The sequence below is a fragment of the Hyperolius riggenbachi genome, chromosome 2 (genome assembly GCF_040937935.1).
Source record: "Hyperolius riggenbachi isolate aHypRig1 chromosome 2, aHypRig1.pri, whole genome shotgun sequence".
NCBI classification, from domain to species: domain Eukaryota; kingdom Metazoa; phylum Chordata; class Amphibia; order Anura; family Hyperoliidae; genus Hyperolius; species Hyperolius riggenbachi.
The window spans coordinates 338,205,348-338,219,583 of record NC_090647.1 but is presented as its reverse complement, the minus strand read 5'-3'; the positions used below and the strand labels follow the sequence as shown (position 1 = coordinate 338,219,583).

The following is a 14,236-nucleotide window of genomic DNA, read 5'->3' as shown; positions in this document are numbered from 1 at the left end:
CATAGCGTTTTGCATTTTGGCCAAAAAGTTTGATTTTGGTCTCATCTGACCAGAGCACCTTCTTCCACTTGTTTGCTGTGTCCCCCACATGGCTTGTGGCAAACTGCAAACGGGACTTCTTATGCTTTTCTGTTAACAATGGCTTTCTTCTTGCCACTCTTCCATAAAGGCCAACTTTGTGCAGTGCACGACTGATAGTTGTCCTATGGACAGATTCCCCCACCTGAGCTGTAGATCTCTGCAGCTCGTCCAGAGTCACCATGGGCCTCTTGACTGCATTTCTGATCAGTGCTCTCCTTGTTCGGCCTGTGAGTTTAGGTGGATGTCCTTGTCTTGGTAGGTTTACAGTTGTGCCATTCTCCTTCTATTTCTGAATGATCGCTTGAACAGTGCTCCTTGGGATGTTCAAGGCTTTGGAAATCTTTTTGTAGCCTAAGCTTGCTTTAAATTTCTCAATAATTTTATCCCTGACCTGTCTGGTGTGTTCTTTAGCCTTAATAGTGTTGTTGCTCCCAATATTCTCTTGGACAACTTCTGAGGCCGTCACAGACCAGCTGTATTTGTACTGACATTAGATTACACACAGGTGCACTCTATTTAGTCATTAGCACTCATCAGGCAATGTCTATGGACAACTGACTGCACTCAGACCAAAGGGGGCTCAATAATTACGCACACCCCACTTTGCAGTTATTGATTTGTAAAAAATGTTTGGAATCATGTATGATTTTCGTTCCACTTCTCACGTGTACACCACTTTGTATTGGTCTTTGACGTGGAATTCCAATAAAATTGATTCATGTTTGTGGCCGTAATATGACAAAATGTGTAAAACTTCAAGGGGGCCGAATACTTTTGCAACCCACTGTACCTGCTAGGTACATACAATGCAATTTTCTGACAGATTTACTTTCAGATCAACTATTTCCAACATGTTCAATCCGATTTTCAATTGATTTTCTGTTCACTTCTATGGGAAATTGAGCACAAATTTGATCAGAAATCAGATCGGACATGTTGGAAATAGTCAATCTGACAGTAAATCTGTCAGAAAATTGCATTGTGTGCACCTAGCATTAGGGATTAATTATTTCAGATTATGGTGCTCAGGTCCCTTTAAAGCACAACAGCACTCAGAACTTCCTCTCTCCTCTAACAGATAAGCAACAACATAATAAACTTTAAAGAAAAACATTTAATTGTTACAGCCGATACAAATTCTACAATAAATCTGCACTGTTTCTACCTACTGCTTTCAAGGAAGCAGACATATTGTTATCCTTCTGTGCTTTCAAATGAGTTTATCTGCCATGGCATCAGGTGACGCAGGGGAGAACTAAAATTACAAATTGTGATTAAACAAGAGGGCTAATTAGACAGGCTAGACTCTAAATACATACAGAGTACATTTCACTACGTTTTCCTTCTGTGCAAGAGTTCAGGTCCCCTTTGTTCCTGCAGTGTGATTGTTAGAGGGGGAGGGAGAGCACTTCAAACAGGATGCAAGCAGGGGGGAGACAGACACAGAAGGGGAGCAGATTGCACTTTTTATTTAACTTTCAGTTTGGGACTCGGGAGCAGAGGAGAGACTTAAGGTAGCCATACACTGGTCGATTTGCCATCAGATTCAATCAACAGATAGATCCCTCTCTGATCGAATCTGATCAGAGAGGGATCGTATGGCTGCCTTTACTGCAAACAGATTGTGAACCGATTTCAGCCTGAAACCGTTCACAATCTGTGGTGGTGGTGCTGCCTCTGCCCCCGCCCGCCCGCATACATTACCTGCTCCGCCGGCGCGACTCCCCAGGTCTCCGCTGTCTTCTCCGCTCTGGTCTGGTCTCCGGGTCTGGCATGCTTCACTTCCTCCTGTCCCGGCAGAAAGTTTAAACAGTATAGCCCTCTACTGTTTAAACTTCCTGCCGGGACAGGAGGAAGTGAAGCATGCCGGACCCGGAGACCAGACCAGAGCGGAGAAGACAGCGGAGACCTGGGGAGTCGCGCTGGCGGAGCAGGTAATGCATTGCCGCTCTATTGCGTCGGTCGTCGGGCACTCGAACGCCGCTAGCAACGCGCTCCCTACCCGCGGGCGATCAACGGTAATTTCCTGCACGGAGCGATCGACGGGATCGATCTATTTCCGGACGAAATAGATCGAAATTTAGTGTGTAGCGTGAACGATGTGACAGCAGATTCGATCCCAGTGATCGAATCTGCTGTCAATCGGCGGGGAATCGACCTAGTGTATGGCCAGCTTTAGAGAGGAATGCACAGGAGGCTGCTTCAGAACCACCCTGTCACTGTACATGCTGTGTACTGCTCTGTCCTCTGTCCCCCGAATGAACGTAAACAAAAAAAAAGCTGAGCTCTGAAGTCCTATCACCTCTTCTGCTCTCCGTAGCTGGATTAGACCAGCAGCTCCTTATCTAAATACACCGGCATGGTCGTTGTCTGGGGAAACAGAGAATGAATGAGCTATCCCTGATGGCTGTCCCTGATTGCTGAACCCACGTGGTCTCCTCTCTCATAACTCCTGCAGGCTGCTGACAGGATGTGTGGGTGTGCTTCCTTGGCTACCTCTCTTTTCATTGGACAGAGAGGTGCCGGGATAATAAAGCCTGTTATTCATTGGAGGGCGGGAGGAAGAGATGAAGCTGGAGTTTCCAGCTAGATGAAGCGCATGGTGCCGCCCAGCCAATCCTTGCTCCACCAGAAAGCGTGAGGTGAAAGGCAGAGGAGCGCTCCTGCAGTGTACAGCATCAGCTTTCGGTAGTGTACCAGAGCTGGGCGCTGTTGCTAGCAGGCAATGGAGCGCTTCTGCCTGCAGTTTATTAAGCGCTGTTTTTTTTTCTTGCTAAGAGGGCGAATAAGAGCAGCTGGGCGGGGTTTGAAAACAGCCGGGCGGCCCGCCCACCTAATTGGCCCTGGGGAGAACACTGCCTTTATTATTGATAGGCTTCTCCCTATGTTGCTTGCAGTCTCTATTTATATACTCTGGTAGGGCATTTGGCAGCCTGAAGTGGCTAGTGACATCAACTGCAGCAAGAAATTCAAATAAACCCCTATTATTATTATTATTATTTAGTATTTATATAGCGCCGACATATTACGCAGCGCTGTACAGTGTATATATATATATTGTCTTGTCACTAACTGTCCCTCAAAGGAGCTCACAATCTAATCCCTACCATTGCCATATGTCTATATTATGTAGTGTAAATACTGTAGTCTAGGGCCAATTTTAGAGGGAGCCAATTAACTTATCCGTATGTTTTTGGAATGTGGGAGGAAACCGGAGTGCCCGGAGGAAACCCACGCAGACACGGAGAGAACATACAAACTCTTTGCAGATAGTGCCCTGGCTGGGATTCGAACCAGGGACCCAGCGCTGCAAGGCGAGAGAGCTAACCACTACGCCACCATGCTGCCCATGCTGCCCCTATGAATCTCTATGGCTGATGTGACCAACTTTAATGACTGGCACCAACATAGAAAATGGTCAAAGGATGCAGAGCACTATCTCTTATGGCGAATACACACGGTTCGTTCCCGCATCGAATGCGCCGCTCGATTCCCGACGAATAGATTATTCCCGAACATTTCCGAGCGCATTTCGATGATTTTTAGGTCGATTGCCAAGTAAAGTATGGCAAATCGACTTAACGATCCATCGAAATGCAAATCGGACATGTCTGAAATAAACGAATCGACGGGAATCGAGCACCGCATCGACGAGAATCGAGTGCGGGAACGAACCGTGTGTATCCAGCATTAGAGGTTTCACCAACAGACAAGGACTGCACAAGTTCCCTTTTCAAGGCAGTGTAGAATTAAAGGACATGTCAAGTGAGGGGAGTTAATGGTAAATTTTTTTAGTGAACGATGGTATCATTAATCAGATTATTCAGATCGAAATGCATGAAAACCGAGAAGTTGATGGGCCAAATTGATCCTAAACAATTGCATTATCAATAATCAAATAATCGTTCTTAGAGTTGAGCTGAAATTTTCGTAATTTCGCATTACTATAATTACGCATGCGAAATTTGCGATTACGATGCGAAATTAGCGTAGCGAAATTGCCATTAAAATCGTAATTGAAAATACCGTAAGCGTAATTTTCAACGCGAAATTTCGCGTTTCGTTCATGCCGTAATTTCGCATTAAACGCTACCGTAATTTCGCGTTAAACCGTAACGCTACGTATAATATAAAAAAGCCGCCGACTTTAAGGGTTAATAGCAAAGCCCCCTTAAATGCTAAGAGCCTCAAATTTGGAGAATATATTAAGGAGATCAGGAGGAATAAGAGGAAAATTTTTTTTTTCAAAAAGACCTTATAGTTTTTGAGAAAATCGATGTTAAAGTTTCAAAGTAAAAATGTATACATTTAAAAACCCGCCGACTTTAACGGTTAATAGCAAAGCCTGCTTAAAGTTTAGGAACACCAAATTCCTAGGGTATATTAAGGGGATCAGTGGGAATAAGAGGAAAAATTTTTTTTTCAAAAAGACCTTATAGTTTTTGAGAAAATCGATTTTTAAGTTTCAAGGGCGAAAATGTCTTTTAAATGCGGAAAATGTCAGTTTTTTTTGCACAGGTAACAATAGTGTATTATTTTCATAGATTCCCCCAAGTGGGAAGAGTTTTACTTACTTCGTTCTGAGTGTGGGAAATATAAAAAAAAAACGACGTGGGGTCCCCCCTCCCAGACCTCTTTAACCCCTTGTCCCCCATGCAGGCTGGGATAGCCAGAATGCGGAGCACCGGCCGCGTGGGGCTCCGCACCCTGACTATACCAGCCCGCATGGTCCATGGATTGGGGGGTCTCGGAAGGGGAGGGGCATCCAAGCTTTCCCCTCCCCCTCCGAGCCCTTGTCCAATCCAAGGACAAGGGGCTCTTCTCCACCTCCGATGGGCGGTGGAGGTGGAGGCCGCGATTTCCTGGGGGGGAGGTTCATGGTGGAATCTGGGAGTCCCCTTTAAAAAGGGGTCCCCCAGATGCCCACCCCCCCTCCCAGGAGAAATGAGTATAGAGGTACTTGTACCCCATACCCATTTCCTTTAAGAGTTAAAGTAAATAAACACACAGACACTTAGAAAAAGTATTTTAATTGAACAAAAAACATAACCACGAAAAAAGTCCTTTAATATTCTTAATTAACCATTAATACTTACCTGTCCCTTTAAATAAATGATCCCTCGCAATATCCTCGGAAATGTTCTATCAGTTACAATGTAACAAAGTTATTACAATGTAACAACTTTGTTACATTGTAACTACGCCGCACCCGACGCCACTCGCCGCTCAGCCGCCGCATACGCGTCCGTGCAGGACGCTAAGTCCCCGCAGCTCCCGCTGTCCACCCCGCCCACATCTGTCACCCACATGTCACCCACATGTGGGTGACATGTGGGTGACATGTGGGAGAGGCGGGGAGGGCAGCGGAGCCGGCGGGGACTTAGCGTCCTGCACGGACCCGACAGAGCTCTGAGCTATATAGCTATAAAGCATCTTTGTATTTGGGCTCCAAGGAGCCCCATTGGTCCTTAGCAGACCAATGGGGTTCCTTCTGATTTGAAGGAACCCCATTGGTCTGCTAAGGACCAATGGGGCTCCTTGGAGCCCAAATACAAAGATGCTTCTCAGAGCTCTGAGCTATATAGCTCAGAGCTCTGTCGGGTCCGTGCAGGACGCTAAGTCCCCGCCGGCTCCGCTGCCCTCCCCGCCTCTCCCACATGTCACCCACATGTCACCCACATGTGGGTGACATGTGGGTGACAGATGTGGGCGGGGTGGACAGCGGGAGCTGCGGGGACTTAGCGTCCTGCACGGACGCGTATGCGGCGGCTGAGCGGCGAGTGGCGTCGGGTGCGGCGTAGTTACAATGTAACAAAGTTGTTACATTGTAATAACTTTGTTACATTGTAACTGATAGAACATTTCCGAGGATATTGCGAGGGATCATTTATTTAAAGGGACAGGTAAGTATTAATGGTTAATTAAGAATATTAAAGGACTTTTTTCGTGGTTATGTTTTTTGTTCAATTAAAATACTTTTTCTAAGTGTCTGTGTGTTTATTTACTTTAACTCTTAAAGGAAATGGGTATGGGGTACAAGTACCTCTATACTCATTTCTCCTGGGAGGGGGGGTGGGCATCTGGGGGACCCCTTTTTAAAGGGGACTCCCAGATTCCACCATGAACCTCCCCCCCAGGAAATCGCGGCCTCCACCTCCACCGCCCATCGGAGGTGGAGAAGAGCCCCTTGTCCTTGGATTGGACAAGGGCTCGGAGGGGGAGGGGAAAGCTTGGATGCCCCTCCCCTTCCGAGACCCCCTAATCCATGGACCATGCGGGCTGGTATAGTCAGGGTGCGGAGCCCCACGCGGCCGGTGCTCCGCATTCTGGCTATCCCAGCCTGCATGGGGACAAGGGGTTAAAGAGGTCTGGGAGGGGGGACCCCACGTCGTTTTTTTTTATATTTCCCACACTCAGAACGAAGTAAGTAAAACTCTTCCCACTTGGGGGAATCTATGAAAATAATACACTATTGTTACCTGTGCAAAAAAAACTGACATTTTCCGCATTTAAAAGACATTTTCGCCCTTGAAACTTAAAAATCGATTTTCTCAAAAACTATAAGGTCTTTTTGAAAAATGTTTTTTTCCTCTTATTCCCACTGATCCCCTTAATATACCCTGGGAATTTGGTGTTCCTAAACTTTAAGCAGGCTTTGCTATTAACCGTTAAAGTCGGCGGGTTTTTAAATGTTTACATTTTTCCTTTGAAACTTTAACATCGATTTTCTCAAAAACTATAAGGTCTTTTTGAAAAAAAATGTTTTCCTCTTATTCCTCCTGATCTCCTTAATATATTCTCCAAATTTGAGGCTCTTAGCATTTAAGGGGGCTTTGCTATTAACCCTTAAAGTCGGCGGCTTTTTTATATTATACGGAGCGTTACGGTTTAACGCGAAATTACGGTAGCGTTTAATGCGAAATTACGGCATGATGCGACTGTAATGCGAAAATTACGCGAAAATTACGCTTACGCGAAATTTCGCGAAATCCTTCTTCATTACGATTATGTACTTACGGCCATAATCGTAATTACACTAATTACGCGAAATTTCGCAAAATCGTAATTAGGTCATTACGCTCATCTCTAATTCGTTCTGCTTAGCAGATTTTTTCATAGATATTATTATAACTTGTGGAGATTTGATCATACGTTGGATTCTGTAATGGAATGGATAATTGAAAAACAATCTTCTCTTTCAATTTGAATGATCTTATAAAAAAAATTGATCATTCACTAGAAATTGAGGCTGCTATTAATATCCCCTCTTAGAATTACTATTGCCTGACTAATCAACTTTGGCAGTTTTAAAGTGCCCATGGGGGGTACTTACCTTGGGGGGGGGGGGCTCTGGATTCTAATGAGGCTTCCCCAGTCCTCCACAGTAGTCCCGATCCAGCGCTGGTTCTCCCCAAAAATCCACAGACAAGCTTGTCAGAGGATGCATGCAGGTGCTGTAGCTCCTGTAGCATGCAGCGATATTTACCCTTTGGATCCAGTGCTGGCACAGTACCATCTTCCCCCTGAAGCTCCGGCGGAACTAACCCAATCGGGTCCACTCTACTGCGTACGCATGAGACACCTGTGCCTGCACAGTAGAGCAGGCCCGATCAAGCTTGGCTATTTCCACTGGAGCCCAAGTGGGGGAAATGGTACTGTGCCTGTGCTGGATCCAACAGGTAAATATTGCCGTCTGCAGCTGTCTGGGGGTCCCAGTGCTGGGTTAGGGCTACTACGGAGGATGGGGAAACCTCATTAGGATCTAGAGCAGGCATGGGCAAACTTGGCCCTCCAGCTGTTAAGGAACTACAAGTCCCACAATGCATTGCAGGAGTCTGACAGCCACAGTCATGACTCATAAAGGCAAATGCATTGTGGGACTTGTAGTTCCGTAACAGCTGGAGGGCCGAGTTTGCCCATGCCTGATCTAGAGGCTTCTCCTTCCCGAGGTAAGTACCCCCAGGGGCACTATTTTTTTTTTATTACAGATTCTCTTTAAGGGAGATGTATAAGCAGTTAGGGAACCTTCTGTGTTTTAATTACTTTTATTTTTCTAAATAACATTTGTCTGACGTGTAGAATATAGCAGCAGACACTGTACTATAGGTCTTCAAAGTGCATAGTTTTGGATGCAGCATTTACTTTTCTGAAATGATTCAGCTGTACAGAAGGGGATTCAATCAGTTTTGTCCAGAAACGTATCAGTTCAATCAAAAATACCTTTTAAAATAGATTAATTCTAGAACTTAAATTAGGATTACTGTTTGTTTCACATACTTATCGCTTATTGTCTTAGGTCTAATCTAATGGGTACAAAGTTTACAGTATTTGACAATGGTGCAAATCCTGATAGAGCAAATTCAGACTGGTCCAATGTACGGCAGGAGCTTTCGGCAATTGTTTATGTAAGTATGTAAGAGTTTTTAATTAAGCCTCACTAAATCTCATTTAGAGAAGCCAGAAGCCAGAACCACCAAGATTTTTAGTTGTTGTTGTAACATTTTCCCCTTTTAGCTCTCACTTAAAAGTTAGTGTTTTCTGTCTGGGAAAAGAGAATGTACGACTAAAAATGCTAAACTATGTGACGTTTCCTGTACTAGTATACAACAATATCAGTTGGTAAGTCAGCCACCCCTCGATCAGGCAGCAAATTAGAAAACAGAAAACAAGGCGAGGGTTTTCAGGCTTTTACTGTTTGTCATATTTTAACTGTTTGTCATATTTTACTATTAAAGAGTATTGTAATTAAAATATACGTTTTATTACTTGATTGCTATTATTGGGTCAGAAAACTCTCACTTGGCTCATATGCTATTAAAGCAGCAGGGACAGTCATACTATCCTAGGGGGAAAAAAACACATATATAAGTAGATAAATACTTGTTTTACTTGCATAACATATGTTTTGTACTGTCCACATTTTGATTTCAGTGATTTTTATATAGTAAATAAAGAGAAACATTGTCCTGGCATTTTCTATTTTTACTCCTTCTGACCAAAGCCAATCTCAATGTTTTTTCCTTCCTTATGCTTCTTTTCTTCTGGAAACTGCCATATCTAGCTTGCTTTGTAAATACATGTGATCACAGCATGGATCATATTTCAGCAGCTTTTCCCTTCTGAGCCTTGTGTCACGCTGAACTGCACTCAGCCAATCAATGAGGAGCAGGAGGGGAGATGATAAGCTTCCTTCTTCTCGGCAATGTACCAAATAGAGCCAGGCTGATAGAGATAAGATTTATTTAAGCAGACACATTTATGATTAGATTGGAATGCTTGCAATTCAGGGTTAGGTTGCAGACTGCATAATAAACACAGTGCAGTGGGTAAATGGAATTTGATATTGTGGCTGACAATCCTGCTTTAACTTTTTTTCTCCAGAGTTTTCTCCAAAATGATGTTTTCAAACTTGTCAATAAAATGCCTTTTAAATCACCAGTAAGCAAGAAAATACTTAAAATAATTGTGATAGTACTTTTTCACCTACTTCTTTGTACTTTTTCAATTGCAAAGTGTTGAAAAGCTATGCTAAAAGTTATCTCCTAGGAGAAAAACTCAGGGGAAAAAAAAGTTAATTTCATATGGACCATTGCTTTTCATTTTCTAATATTCCCTGCAGTAGCATTGGTGCAAGGTGTAAAGTATAATCAAATACTGTATATATCTTAAAGTACTTTCATACTTGACACTGAAAGCAAAAACTACATACAGAGGCTCAGTTACTGTCACCTAGAATGATCACTGGTAATTAGCTCTCTAATGTAGTTTAGCGATCTACAGTGGGTTGCAAAAGTATTCAGCCCCCTTGAAGTTTTCCACATTTTGTCACATTACTGCCACAAACATGCATCAATTTTATTGGAATTCCCCGTGAAAGATCAATACAAAGTGGTGTACATGTGAGAAGTGGATCGAAAATCATACATCATTCCAAACGTTTTTTTCAAATAAATAACTGCAAAGTGGGGTGTGCGTAATTATTCGGCCCCCTGAGTCAATACTTTGTAGAACCACCTTTTGCTGCAATTACAGCTGCCAGTCTTTTAGGGTATGTCTCTACCAGCTTTGCACATCTAGAGACTGAAATCCTTGCCCATTCTTCTTTGCAAAACAGCTCCAGCTCAGTCAGATTAGATGGACAGCGTTTGTGAACAGCAGTTTTCAGATCTTGCCACAGATTCTCGATTGGATTTAGATCTGGACTTTGGCTGGGCCATTCTAACACATGGATATGTTTTGTTTTAAACCATTCCATTGTTGCCCTGGCTTTATGTTTAGGGTCACTGTCCTGCTGGAAGGTGAACCACCGCCCCAGTCTCAAGTCTTTTGCAGTCTCCAAGAGGTTTTCTTCCAAGTTTGCCCTGTATTTGGCTCCATCCATCTTCCCATCAACTCTGACCAGCTTCCCTGTCCCTGCTGAAGAGATGCACCACCCGAGCATGATGCTGCCACCACCATATTTGACAGTGGGGATGGTGTGTTCAGAGTGATGTGCAGTGTTAGTTTTCCGCCACACAAAGGTGGTCATTCATAAAAATGTTTCCAGCTGCGATAGCAGTGCGGAGATTTCCCGCTGTAGGATGGCGGTAAGCTGTCGGAAGGCATGCGGAAACACAGAAGCTGGCAGAGTCCCTCCGTGCGCTGCTCTCTCTGCTGCTGCTTGGGAGGTCTGTCTCCATTCACTTGCATGTATTCCGCACGCTTCTTGCTACATCCGAGGAAGCGGTATTTCCCGTCCACATACCACATCCTCTAATCTTTATGAATGGACATTTTGTTACTTTTTCTAGATAAATCTAGAAAATCACTGCACAAGGCTGAAATTTATTGCTCTGCTGGGGAATTGTAACTTTTTATGCGGAAATAGCTTTTATGAATGCACACTTTGCTAAATGGTCGGGAAAGTCAGCTGTTTTGAGCGGTAAACTTGTGGTAACGTTTTATGAATAGAGGCCAAAGCGTTTTGCATTTTGGCCAAAAAGTTCGATTTTGGTCTCATCTGACCAGAGCACCTTCTTCCACATGGTTGCTGTGTCCCCCACATGGCTTGTGGCACACTGCAAACGGGACTTCTTATGCTTTCTGTTAACAATGCCTTTCTTCTTGCCACTCTTCCATAAAGGCCAACTTTGTGCAGTGCATGACTAATAGTTGTCCTATGGACAGAGTCTCCCACCTGAGCTGTAGATCTCCGCAGCTCGTCCAGAGTCACCATTGGCCTCTTGACTGCATTTCTGATCAGCGCTCTCCTTGTTCGGCCTGTGAGTTTAGGTGGATGGCCTTGTCTTGGTAGGTTTACAGTTGTGCCATACTCCTTCCATTTCTGAATGATCGCTTGAACAGTGCTGTGTGGGATGTTCAAGGCTTTGGAAATCTTTCTGCAGCCTAAGCCTGCTTTAAATTTCTCAATAACTTGATCCCTGACCTGTCTTGTGTGTTCTTTGGACTTCACGGTGTTGTTGCTCTGTTGCTCCCAATATTCTCTTAGACAGCCTCTTAGGCCCTCACAGAGCAGCTGTAGTTGTACTGACATTAGATTACACACAGGTGCTCTATTTAGTCATTAGCACTCATCAGGCAACGCCTATAGGCAACTGACTGCACTCAGATCAAAGGGGGCCGAATAATTATGCACACACCACTTTGCAGTTATTTATTTGTAAAAAAAATGTTTGAAATCATGTATGATTTTCGTTCCACTTCTCATGTGTACACCACTTTGTATTGGTCTTTCATGTGGAATTCCAATAAAATTGATTCATGTTTGAGGCAGTAATATGACAAAATGTGGAAAACTTCAAGGGGGCCGAATACTTTTGCAACCCACTGTATCATGGCACATGTGTAAGCTTTTACTGTTTTCAAAAATTAAATACTATTGGAAGTCAGTATAGGTTTCGTACATTTTTCTTGTTCTTGTTTTTATTTCTGCTGTGTTGAACATACTTTGATATTGTTTGATATGTTTTGAAACCATTTTGAATGCAAAATATGATTTTACCTTTCTTGCTCAGGAAACAAATGTACTGGGTTTTAAAGGTCCTAGGAAAATGACTGTTTTAATACCAGGAATGGATGAAGATTGTGAAAGGGTGCCTATTCGTCCTCGTAATGTAAGTTGAATAAAGGTTTCACCATGCTGTAGTGCAGACGTTTTTGTTGATCCTGTTTGACATACATTTAAATAGGTAGCAAAATAGATTTACAAAATGTTTATTAGTGGTCAATAAATGCACGGCTTAACTAATTGGAATGATTCATATTAACTAAGCCTTCTCCTCCTAAGGACAATGATGGGCTGCTCCAGCGGTGGCAAAACAAGAACATGGACAATGTCATTGAACTGCATAACAAGAGTCCTACATGGAATGATGAAACACAATCCTATGTTCTCAACTTCCATGGGCGTGTCACTCACCCTTCTGTCAAAAACTTTCAGATTGTCCACTCTGATGATCGTAAGTATAGTTCATGGTGTTAAAATACTCACTGATTTTTTTCCCCATAAAATGGCAGTGTATCCTGCCTCATATGTTACCATGCCGTAAACTTCCTTGGTGCCTAGTTTAGCTCCTTTTTGGAGAATTTTGTTGCCTTTGCTTCACCATCTCCACATGCAAAAACATTTAACAGCCATGGGTACAGGTATGCATTCATTTAACATGTAATTATGCATGAGGGAATGCATTTGTGTAATGTTCACATTAATTAACTTTTAAAAAAAAATGTAATGAGTGATTTACCAAAACTCTGTAGCCACAGAGTGTTTTGTTTTGTTTTTTAATATATAAAACAAGGCTTCCAACTATGACAGCAGTGGGTCAAGTCCCAGAGACGGACATGTAACATATTCCCTATTTCCCTTCCACAGAACCTTGTCCACTGCTGATGGGCATAGGAGCCCTTTGATAAACGCAATTCTGGTAATATGAGTGAGGTTTTGTAGTGCTATCTGTTCACCCCAAAAATGGCCACATATTTGTATAAAGGAGCAGCTGTCCCTTGGCTAGTAGACATTTCATAGTGTGGTTTCAGTTAGTGAAGGCAGTGGTGTTGCTGGCTGGGTGCATATGGTTAATTAAATAATATAGGAGTACCAGGATAAGATTGGGTAAGGTCCGTGTTATACATACAACTCCTCCGTTTCCTGTTATACAAGCACACACTGCCCTATCTTTATAGGAAATGGGGTTGTACGTTAAAAAGTTATAATATCTGTGCAGCCTTAGTGGAGTAAAATATGTGTTTACATTTTTATTTATCTTAGTCAAATCTTAAAAGCAACTCAGAAATGAATGTTAGTCCTCCTAGTTCCACCAGTTGCTATCTTGTTTAGCACCCAGCAGAGCAGCGGGATACTATATGTGCTCTAATATAACAATATATGAGAAAAGTAGCTAAACCTTTAAAAATTGTTTGTACTAACTTGGGTACTTTTCTATTTCCAGTCGATTACATCATCATGCAGTTTGGTCGCATAGCTGACGACGCATTCACAATGGACTACAAGTACCCCATGTGTGCTGTTCAAGCTTTTGCTATTGCACTGTCTAGCTTTGATGGAAAATTGGCATGTGAATGATGTGTCAAGGACATTATTTAAATGTGTACATGCTACTTGAAAAGAATATTTATAATAAAAGACCAGAAAATTTTAACATTTATGCATTTATTTTTGAAGATACTTAACATATGTTGCCATGAGGAAATGGAAGGACTTTGGCATTAAAGTTTACCTTCATTTCTAGGCCGGTCTACTCACTTTTGTGACTATCGTCCTCTCAGCCTTACCATGCACAGATGCTTTACAGCGTTGTGAAAGGCCAGTGCTCACTAATCTTTTTGCCCCACAAGCACAGGTAACTGCCACTGAGAGTTTTTAAGCAGAGAGATTAGTTGCACATAAGATTAGCAGTGCAGCTGCAAGTCTGTCCCTTTTCAACTGTGTCTGTCACACACTGTTGTGTCCTCCCACAGAGTGGCATAACATTTACAAATACTCTTCCACATAAAGGATTTTGTGCAGTGGTGCTGCTCAAACTACCAAACATGGAAGGCAACCTCAATCACCACCGAAGGGCCGCTCTGTAACACAGCCACGTACAGAAACAGCTTAAGGAAACACAAAAGGTGAGACTGAGAGTCCGATATGGTA

The 14,236-nt window shown here is 43.0% G+C and overlaps 1 protein-coding gene across 3 annotated transcripts in view; it reads left to right on the top strand.

The window, feature by feature from the left end:
• LOC137546677 (tubby-related protein 1-like) overlaps window positions 1–13,739 on the top strand; it is a 53,588-nt gene extending 39,849 nt beyond the window's left edge. For all 3 annotated transcript variants that reach the window (XM_068269421.1, XM_068269419.1, XM_068269418.1), the window contains 4 exons: window positions 8,378–8,486; window positions 12,096–12,194; window positions 12,368–12,539; window positions 13,530–13,739. In XM_068269421.1, coding sequence (XP_068125522.1) covers window positions 8,378–8,486; window positions 12,096–12,194; window positions 12,368–12,539; window positions 13,530–13,663 — 514 coding nt within the window. In that variant the 3' untranslated portion in view covers window positions 13,664–13,739. The remainder of the gene's footprint in view (window positions 1–8,377; window positions 8,487–12,095; window positions 12,195–12,367; window positions 12,540–13,529) is intronic.
• The last annotated feature ends 497 nt before the right edge of the window (window positions 13,740–14,236 follow it).